The sequence below is a fragment of the Thermobia domestica genome, chromosome 5, assembly GCF_964235325.1.
Source record: "Thermobia domestica chromosome 5, izTheDome1.hap1.1, whole genome shotgun sequence".
Classification (NCBI taxonomy): Eukaryota; Metazoa; Arthropoda; class Insecta; order Zygentoma; family Lepismatidae; genus Thermobia; species Thermobia domestica.
The window spans coordinates 67,579,353-67,590,737 of record NC_137458.1 but is presented as its reverse complement, the minus strand read 5'-3'; the positions used below and the strand labels follow the sequence as shown (position 1 = coordinate 67,590,737).

Here is an 11,385-nt window from a genome sequence, read left to right as displayed (position 1 = left end):
CCTTCGAAAACCTGATTATGAATTCAAGTTCGAAATATTGAACATATCAAGTGATACGTACAAGGAAAATTCTGCATTTTATTGCGTCACACGTAACATAATAAAATTATCCAGCTCCAGATTCTTTAAATACACTACATTTCGTCAGTTATGAATTGATCAAATAATGAATAACGAAGGAAATTTACCATTCTATCAAGCCAACTCTTTCCATTTTTTCAGTTTATTTTTGCACGGAAAATATTGTCGAATGTCAGGAAAAAATAATCAATTTCTTTCACTCTCTTACATACACACATATTTTCATATATATATATATATATATATAATTATACAAAATAATATATACAGAAAAACACCAAAGCGCGTGGGCAGAATAAATAAAACCACGACAGGCAATCTCCTCTACTTTATTGTCCATGGTAACATCCTTCTTTCAGTTACAATGGTAATAGAAGTACCAATCTTGACTTCATGGACCTGGCAGCTATGAACATACTATCCCTGATTCTACTGCACTTCATGCCTCTAGACTCATCCAAAATGGTGGTAAAAAGAGATTTTGGCAAGAATTTCGTATATAATATACCTAATTATTTTAGTTTACAATTTGTGAGAAATACGAAAAATTAAACTGAGTGTGAAATCGATGGTAAAGACTAGTTACTACCTACTTGCACAAGCATACCCGCGCGCACACAAATTATGTACATAACACACTTAACGTGCTCAATGTTCATAGGATCACTTTCCAGTAAACACAAAATTCACATTGCTCAGTACAATAACGATGATAATTCATTACCATGGTAGTTGAATTTATTAGTGCTCTTAAGAGCTGCACGGGAAAATATTCTTAGATTTCCACTTTCTGTTTGTAACCACTAAACAACAACAATTGTACTATGGAAATGCATTTATAAAACAAAGATGTACCTTTCGAAATTGAAGCCTCTTCTCTAGGTTCATTCCCATTTACTGTAAATATATATATATAAATAATACAAAGAGATGTTTGCAAATAACGCAAAATAATGCAAATAATGCAACCAATTTTCATTTTTTGGGTTTAGTTTTTACACTGACGGGGTGAGATTTACAATTTTTTCCATTATTAATTTCATACCATTATATACGCATACTTATTAATTCCACTTACCAATTTGTTCCATAGCTCAACTTAAATGTCATGTTGCCAATATTAAAAAGCACGATATTACACTTTATTTTCGTACTTCATTGCTTATTATGATTTTGTTAAATTGAAAACGAACGTAAAGAGGAGACTTAAGGATACATCTTAAAGCTTGAAAATCACAATTTACTTTCCCCACTGTAAAAGTCGTACCTAATGTATATTATATTCTCTTTCTTTCTTTTACAAGTACACGCGTTTGATAAAAAGAAAATACAAAAATACTTAATTATGTGGTATCTTAAACCTCCGACTTCTAGAGTTCATCACTGTGGTCATTGCACTGATCTTATTACTACGATTGGTTATAATCATATTTGATTAAGCGGCATCTTAACAAATCTTAATTTAGAATTCATCGTTACACTGGTTTATTATTCTGCTTTTACATTATGACATTTCGAGTTCACGCCAAATATATGTTCAAACCATTACCCTTAAATTTTAAATGTGTCCATATTAGAATTTTATTTTGTTCTAACAGCGATTTCTGGTATCAAATCAATTAATTTAGAATTATTGTCGGGTAAGATACGACTATATTGTACAATCCACCAGTCCGCAAATGCATTTAATTAAATAACAAATGTCACTATGTACAATGGAGGGCTGTATTAAGAATGGCGACGAACTGAAGTCCGTAGCACCAGGAAGTAAGTACTTAAGTATATACAACTTTACTGACCTACCTGACATACAAAATTTCATACTGTTTTCTCCTTGTGTGTTTCAATTCACTTCCTGGACCTATAGCGGTCCCAAACAGATTTATCTTTAACACTATTATGTTCCCCATAAGAGTTTTGAACCAATTTCACATATTTAAACTCATGAAAAAGACTAAAATAACAGAGGAAAAAAAAAGTAACCAGATCATAATGTTAAAAAGAGTTTCTTATGCTATAACGCTCAAATACAGTACACAACAACAAAAATATATTAAAATTTTTACAATTAATTAACAACTGCAGGACTTATTTACTTACACTAATGGCAAGTCATACTGAGAAAAAATATATATTTATGTTTTGTAATGGAATTTTTGATATATGCTGTTGTCTTTTGTTCCTTGCTGTCAATTGAACTAGAATTTTCAGTCTCAAGCATCATAGGCAATCCTTTACAACAGTATTCTTCTCTTCTTCGTTTGTTAGGAACATCTATGTTATGGTGACCAGATTCTGACCACATTTACTGCTGCACTCCGGGATTCATTATTGGAATACCCATTTTTTCGGCAACTGTTTGTTGAGCGACGGCTGCATCTTTTAGTGAGAACAGATGGGACATCTCTAATTCTGTTTTTGCTAACGGAATGGCCTTGTCAAACAGTTCGATCGCACGTTTCAAATTACCCCTAGAAAGAAAATAATATTTTTGTTCATTCATTAAACAATTCAATTCGTTCCGAAACAAGATATATAATTTCTACTCTTAATATATATATATAGATTAAAAGGTAACAAGGTAAAAAAAAAAAAAAAAAAATTGCGGTAAATATTTCCTCGGAAACGCTTGGTTTCAGAATTTCAGGCTGCCGAAAGTGTAGGAAAATGAACTCTGAAAATGAATATCTTCAAAGCCACTAAGCTCAGACAACATGCTGCCGTCTTAGACTTGTAATCTGCTCTATTCCAAAAATGCATGATTAGAATCTTTTAATGGCGGCATAAGGGATTCTCCAGGATGAGAAAGATTCCCAGATATTCCGTTAGGAAAGGCTAGGTCGAAGCATGTATACATTATTTTCAAATTTATCTGTGTGCAATGTACGAGATCGCCCATGTTCCAGTAACTGGTGAAACAGATCCTGTCTTCCTCGAACCCAACCATCAAGTTGAAAAAAGTATCTTTGCCGGTAACGTCCGCCTCATTAAACAAGTGCTTGCTTCCCAGCTTTTACATCGTGCATCTCCACAAATAAAATACATGTCCGCCAGCTCAGACGTAGAGTAGTCCGCCATCCTGACTATTGTAGATTTGTGTATTTCAAGACAGGAGATCCAGAGGTGTGCAACATTGTCAAATTAACGCGATGAAGGCGATCCGGCATGCTCATATCAAGTGCCATTCTCCTTGATAACGCCAGATTTTATACAGCCAGAACTGTGGAACATGTGCGTAACCTTGGTTGAGAACGTATTGAAATCCCCCTTTCACTTATTCCGTTTCTCGAGAAAGTGGTTGGATGGAAAGAGTTTTGCAAGCAACGAAGAGTTGAAAATCGTTGATTGGGGATTCTTCCAAATACATGACACGAGTTTTACCAGACTTTCTTCAAGCCTCGTGCAGAAATGCTTTAATGTGAAAGGTGACCATGTGGAGAAACGAAGGACATATTTATCTACTTCTACACAAACTGCTAATGCTCTAAAATAGCTATATGGACAACACCAGCATAAAGAATTCTATTTATATCCTACCCCTCGTAAAATTAAAATAAAAGTATTTTGAAAAAATGAAATAAAATGAAATCTTTGAATTTTACGTCCCACGGTTATGCCGGTTAGGCTAAAGGGGACAGTGATGATGAGTAATGAATGAAATGGTAGAATGAAGAAAGTGGGAGGAAACGGGAGAACCCCGAGATGTTTGTCCACCACAAAGTTCACTTGGCGGGGGCTGGGATCGAACCCGGGACCCCAAGCACCAGAGGTGAACGCTCTACCACTGAGCCACCGCGGCCCTAAAAGTATTTTGCATGTTGCACATTATTATCTAATGTGAGTAACGTATCTTCCTTACCTTTGAACTTCAATGGTACCCAAAGTTTCATAACCGAATTCACATTTGTCGTCCATTTCTACGGCTCTTGAGATCAACTGCGTAGCTTTGGCTACATCTCCAGTCCATTGCAACGTTAACAGCCCTGCAATTTCAGTATGTATGTGTATTTTAATACAAATATACATAACATTATATGTATTTATACTAAAATAATATTAACAATAAAAGCTGCACTTTAGTCATGGACTAAAACATTCTTGGAAAACTACATACGCACCTGTCTGGCTCTCAAGGTGCCAAAGGGAAAAAAGAAAAAGAGCGTTTTATCATATGCAACGATCGACTATATTTCCGGATGTTACGACGGAAGAGTGGGTAGCCAGGTTAAATCTGAGTAGGCGTCTAGAGGGAACAAAACCCAAGAGAAGGCAAGACTATTCCACTGAACACGGAACACAGATCATCAAAAACGTGGAATACAACTTTATTGTGTTTGCATCTTACGAAATCTTCTATCCAACTCTCCTTTTCTCAGAACAAGATGGAAATGTATGTACCTTAAGAGTGTTACATACGTTTTCATTTCATCTTCAAACTGTAACCTTGCACTAAGGCACCTATAACCTTTCTTTCTCCTCACTGATTCCTCCATTTTTTAAATAATAATAATAATAATAATAATAATAATAATAATAATAATAATAATAATAATAGCAGCTGTGGCGAGGGCCACTATTATATTCATGATAAAAATTATTATTATTGCTCCATCGTTACTACACTTTTCTTTATCTCAAATTTATTTTTGTTTTACTGTTTTCATTATTTGTCTGATTTAATTTACTCATGTTTCCCTTTTCCTAATTACCATTCTTCCATTACAACTCCTTTTCCCACTAAGTCACATTACAGTGTTATATGCATATGTTTCTCAGCAGATTTTCTATGGATCACGCTCCCTTCTCTCTTGTGACCTACTTTAACTTTGACCTGGCATCATCACTGTACAGTCATAACAACCGGACACTACTTCAAACATTACAGGTCCTTATATAAGACCAGACACTACTCTTCCCGTGTGTTTATCCATAACTACCATAATGAATCTGTAATCACAAAACGTAATAACGTATACTTAAAAAAATACACTGTAGGGTCATTCAGTAAATATTTATCGGGCAGGAAGCAAGGAAGTAGAATAGAAAAACTAAGTAGCTCAAAAGTAGCTGTGAAGCTTTCAGGTGGGGGCGGCAACACCCTGAAATGCAGAATCACGTAATAGTGTAGCCAGGCTGAGGGTAGTGAGAGTTTAGTGGTAGGTGATAAACATAACGGGATGGGTGGGTCAGTTCCAATAAACTACTTAGTCTTGAATATCCCATATTTACCACCAGACCTGAAGTCGAACCGTTTATCCAGTCGCCCTAAAATAATTTACCTAGTCCTTTGTACCTCAAACTGCCTACTTAGACAACCCGTCCTACCAATGAAAATATTCCTGATATGGGAATGTGAAATCTGTCATATCGACGCTGCGCCTCGAAGAACCGCTATGTGATTATTCCGGTTGTTGGAATTCTTTAAACGTAATTTACGTAGTTAAATGCATCTACTGTTCAGGTTTCTACACGAACTAAGTCCTCTTTCGATCTGCAACAATTACAGATACTCCTGCAGCGCCCGAATTCCTTATCTACCTGTCAACGAAAAATAAAATCGAAAACTCCTTTCGTGCAAGTATACGCAATTTTTTTTTTTCCACAGATTCTTCATGTCCCTAGGAAACAAATGGGAAGATAGTGAGTTTACGCTTCTATAACAACTGTCAATAATATCTACCTCAAGGCACTCGCTCCGTTTACCATACAACTATTTTTATCTTAGCCAATCTTTCTCCTCCTGCATTTATTATTTCTACTATTATTTTTTTTTTTATTATTATTCATGTTCTTATTCTTTACGTTTATTTATTATTTATTTTTTTATTTATTGTTTCTATCTTCATTATTGCTCTTTTGTTCACCTGCGGTCTTACCAACTCACTCCACTGCTGAACTCTCTCTACCTTTCGCCCGGTTGCACTCTAAGACAGCGCCGCTCAGCTGGACGCTTTTGACTTTCTTTTTCTTTCTTTTTTTCTTTTCTTTTTCTTTTCTTTTTTTAAAATTTCTTTCACTCCGTATCTGATGTGTTTATTATTTACTTTTAGGGTTTGTGATTATGCTTCCATTATTTTCCAGTAAATCATTGTATACAGTAGTTTGAACACTACTGATAATTTTCGATGTTTCAGACGATAATTCACGGAAAAGACCGTTCCATTTACTCAATCAGGAGAACAGGCACTGCTACACATATAAAATTTACATATTGCTAGCAACGGGTTGTATACAGCTGGTGACTACATCGAAGAACAGTAAACGCTCCACAGATCTCTCTCTCTCTCTCTCTCTCTCTCTCTTATCAGCTGTAAATAAATAGTTACCACTATTAAAGTTCCAACCGTCGTTTATATATATAGTTCGAACAAAGAAATCCCGAAACGGAATTACCAAAAAATAGTGCAAACACAATCACACATACTCGCTAATAAACTCCATCAGATAGGAAGAAAATCTGAGTTTTACGTCCCACAGATAAAGGAGACAGTGATGATTAGAAGTTAATGAAATGGTAGAATGAATCAAGTGGGAAGAAATGGGAGAACTCCGAGGAAACCGACGCACGCGGTGTCTGTGCATCACAATGTTGACTTAGTGCGAGCTGGGATCCAACCAGGGACCCCATGCACAAGAGGTGAGCTACCGTGACCCCCATCAGATAGGAAGAGAAAAAAGGAAAAACTAAACAGGAAAGTTTAAAAGCGTTTAGTGAACGCCAGTTCGAGCCCTGTGTATGTATATCATAATCTTTGTGAGTTAATAGCACACAACTGTCTTGAGTCAGCATTGTGTTATGTGATAGTAGTAAGCGAGAAGGTGACGTACAAACTCGTTATTGTTTGTTTAAATTTAGCGTCCAGTTTCAACACCAAGGCTATACGAAGCATCCAATTACAGTTTCAAAGTCGAATTCGAACCACCTTAGAGTTCTCTCACAGGGCCCCTGTGAACCAAAGACGCGCTTGCTAGTCATTAGGCCAGCGGGTAGGACTAGTAGCACGTGCAGTAAGATAGACGATTGTTGCGCAAAATGGGATACCTCTCCGATTTACGAGGACTAGATAATTGCGGTTAGTTGTAGCAAGTATATTTAGCAATACCACTGTGTTAGACGTATCGAAGTTATGAAGATGTGGGTATACCACAGTATAAAAGTAGTGATTTCCCAAGTTATGTGCCGTTTCGGAAATCATCATTCATGACATTATTCTGGCAGACCACTAAATACCATAAAAACGTGCAGCAGAAGAACTGCACATTTCCCGAAAAGTGTCCAATTGATTTGTGTTTATTGATTTGGATATGTACAAACAGTCAACGAAATGGATAGCATAAATCGCGCCAAACCGCGAATGAGTATAGGCAACTTTGTGAATAATTTTTATTTTGAACGATGCCGAACAATTCATGTTATAAGCAATTATGGACAAAATGAATGGATCAGTATGATCCAAAGATCAAGTAACAGTCCAGTAGCTTCAGAAAGTTGTCCCAACAGTTTGTTGACAAGGTCTTTGTATTATTCTTCTTGGAAAGGACGACATCCTACTCACACATTACAGGGCCAAAGGCATGGTAGTTAATAGAGATTATTATACATCAAGACTCACACGTGCGAAGGAGATTCTGAAGCAGCAACAGCGCAGAAGGTTCAAGAAGGGAGTCCTGTTTCTCCATGAAAAGTTAACACTTATAGTGCAGTCTGATAGTTTTTTTCTTTTTTTTTTTCGCCATCGTGGCTTTCAAACAAGTAGCATATCATTCATAGAACGACGCGGACTGAACGATTATGAGCATTTGCCCACCATCTAGTGACGGGATGAGAAACGATGATGTCCAAACATTACTCAGGAATGCTAACTCCGTAACCGTACGGCAAATGGGCGTTCAAATAAATTTTGAAACAGACTCCGTACCTTTACGTGATCAGCATTTTAGAGAAGATCGAGCACTCCGTATATATACGTGATTAGCACTGTAAGTGTTAAGAGATGCGAACACAGCTAAGTATATCAATCGGGCTGTTAATATTTTGATCTTTCCTGGTTTAGTTATCGTCATCTGCAGAGACCCCATTTTACACCACATCAGGATGTGATTACTGTTATGGAATTTTGGTATGAAGACCAAAATTATTATTCTTTATGTGGCATGCAAATATAATTTATTTGATATTATACACATAAACCGAGTTAATTACCTATAAACTTGTATAATAACTAAACCAGGTACTAATTAAAATAAATTACTGGATTATATCTTTAATATAAGGGACGGTAGCTCGATGTTTTAAATACTTCATCTACATTAGAAAGCTCTTATTTACTTCAACTTACGCCAATTCCATTAATTGCTCAACAAAAGAATGCAATGAACGAACCGTACCTCTATGAACATGTACTGTGGAATTATCTGGATCTATTTCTAAAGCCTTCTGGAAGTAGGAATCAGCCTTTTCATACTCTTGTTGATCACTTAATACCTGTAACAACAACGGTTACACTATGACTGATAGTTTCAAAGTTTGCCACATACATTTTTCAACTATGTCTTGTGCAGCATTAAACATATACCTAAAAATAGTACCTTATCAAGTCCTTACAAAGATTTTTTCAAAATCTTGGGTATTTCATTCATATCTTTATTCATTTTACTAAGATTTCGATAGAATAGAAACATATACTACTATGTAATGAGCAAATATAACTCCATCATCACGTTCAAACCATACTACTACAACCAGTAACGTGAAATTTGGCATGTTGTTACAAAAGCAAGAGATAAGATAGTATTATTTAAAATGTGCATTCTAAGCAGAAGTAAAAGGGGGTTCAAGTTTTCTGCCAAAACTAAAGTATATCACGAATCCCTGATGTTAGCATGATGAAACCCGGCATACAAACTTTCCCTTTGAAATAGCCGAACATGTCTCTCAGTGTTTTCAAAAAATTAACAAAGCAGGAGGGAATCAAATCAAGTTTGCCACTAATATAAATCTTTAAAATGTACAAATCTTACATACACAAAATGAATAACAGAGTAATATGAGCTACAAACACTGGTTGCGGAACGGACCGGAACCCCTTACCACCAATTGTTGCGGCTATGAACATCTACAATTGTTAATACTAACTTCAGAATGAACGGTAGAAAGAACGAAAGGAAATACAAATTGGGCACATTTCTTTTTCTTCTTGCAGCACTTCATCGCAACCAGGCATCGAACGCAGGACCGCGTGCACCAAAAGCGCGCGTTTGCGCATAACATATACAAATAGCCATTCAATATGGGCAAACCGAATTTATCGAATTATAATTTTGTGTCATGATGTAGTATATTTGCGAGTGTACAATAACTACATAGATATTTTCTAAAAAAATTGTTACTTATTTATTCCTTCTATATTCGTGTAACCTAGTTCACTTGATGTCTCTCTAACCTTAAGATTTCGAGATATAGGTATTTTATAATTGTAATTCCCACCCCTTTTTAGTTCTCACCTGCTTTTCTTTCCTTCTCAGTGCAATATCAAAAACCACTTAAACACATCTATAATTAATTCCAATGGGAAGTCCATACACCAAATTTCATGTGTCTTAACACTAGAAGGACCAAGCCGTCATTTTGACGGCATCACGTAAAACAATTTTCTATATCTCCTATATTTCTGAGTTATGCAACCATACTTTAGGAATTTTATTATTTTAAAGAGAGGTTTGATATAGCATATAAACATTGTGCGTCTATCTTAAATAAATACATATTTTTGTTGTATACCCCTAGAAAGACCAAACCGTCAATTTGACTGCCTCATTTAAAAATCTATATTTTGTTGTTTATGTGGACTGTTTTATAGGTTGTACGCTATATGGTAATAATAAATGTAATATCTCTGTTGGAAATAATAAATTTTGAAATATTTTACATTATTTTCTCCAACGAGTTTGCTATTTGATATATGTTTTATTTCTGCTTTTCATTGCTGTAAAGATAAAATATCTGATACTTCTTTGAATGATTTTCTTCTTCAATTATGTTCGTATCGTTGGTAACATTGTTCTCTGTAGAAATAAAGGTTTTCTTGAAGGTATATATGAATAATTACAAAAGCAACATGAGACCTGATAAAATGTTACGTGCTTTCTAAGATTTGAGTGAAAATGAATTTCGCTTGGAAGAACAACAGGGAGACTTCTTTGATGAAGACAACAGTAGTAGCGAGAATGCAGTGTCTGAAGCTACTTCTTCGGATAAGAGGAAGGAAACTGATACAGAAGTTTCCAGTTGACAGAGATTTGGTTTTTTACATATCCTAACTTTTTAACCATCCTTCATGTTTTGTTTTTTTTTAAATCCTTTTTGAAGTCTACCATAGGCTGATGACGGAAGTAGCAGCTTCCGAAAGCGCTACCTGTTGCATGTAGAAGAAAATTCTGCTACATTTATTTTATTTTATTTTTTTTTTTTTTTTTTTTTTTTTTTGCGGTGAGTAACAGCCTTTCCGCTTTTTCTCATTAAATATAATCACCGCTCGCAATAGTGTGATAAGAAAATACAACTTGATTAACACGGAGCAGGACCAGAATAGCTCTGCTTCCATTGTGGAAGAGAGACATAAGTTATGAATGCTTTTCTGAGGAATATTATTCCATTCCTCATGCAATACGGCACTCAATGCCGTCAACAAGGATGGAGAACATTTTCCCAAAAACTAACAAAGATGTTCTATAATAGTTAGGTCCACCCTGTTGGTCTAGTGGTTAGTGCCTCTGGTGCACAGGGTTCCAGGTTTGATTCTCGATGGGACAGCCATATCTATGGCATTACTATGGATCGGATACCACCTTAAACTGTATGAACACATCTCACGTAACTTCGGTACAAAAAAATGACGCTAACCTCCAACCAATCAAATAATGCTGAGGAGCTGGGATTGCGTGGGCCAGAGGATGTGGTGTAGCACATCCCGATGTTCATGAAACCAGTATTAATAGCTCCACCAATGTGAATTTTGTTATTTGATTAATTTACTAGAGACATGCGAGTGGTATCGTTTGAAAGACTAGCTCATGGCAAAGAAAACGAGGTACAATTCATGTTCCCACAATGAACAGTTTTGATGATTATGATGATAGTATAGAAATTCACTAAAAAGGTATTATCAAGAGAAAATATGTGAATTGGCTGTAGCATCAAAACTATTCATTCCAGGGCCACTCTGTATCTCATTCTCTTCTCCATAAAGCAAAGTTTTTTAAGTAGCATTCGCATAATATTATCCTATACCAAAGGAGAGATTC

At 35.7% G+C, this 11,385-nt stretch overlaps 1 protein-coding gene across 1 annotated transcript in view; it reads right to left on the bottom strand.

Annotated features, from left to right (window-relative positions):
• Positions 1-394: 394 nt before the first annotated feature.
• Tom70 (translocase of outer membrane 70) overlaps positions 395-11,385 on the bottom strand; it is a 44,490-nt gene continuing 33,499 nt past the window's right edge. Inside the window, exons 8-10 of the mRNA XM_081758733.1 lie at positions 8,470-8,566; positions 3,941-4,064; positions 395-2,552 (exon numbers count right to left, since the gene is read on the bottom strand). Of these exons, the coding sequence (XP_081614859.1) occupies positions 2,387-2,552; positions 3,941-4,064; positions 8,470-8,566 (387 nt within the window). The 3' untranslated portion in view covers positions 395-2,386. The remainder of the gene's footprint in view (positions 2,553-3,940; positions 4,065-8,469; positions 8,567-11,385) is intronic.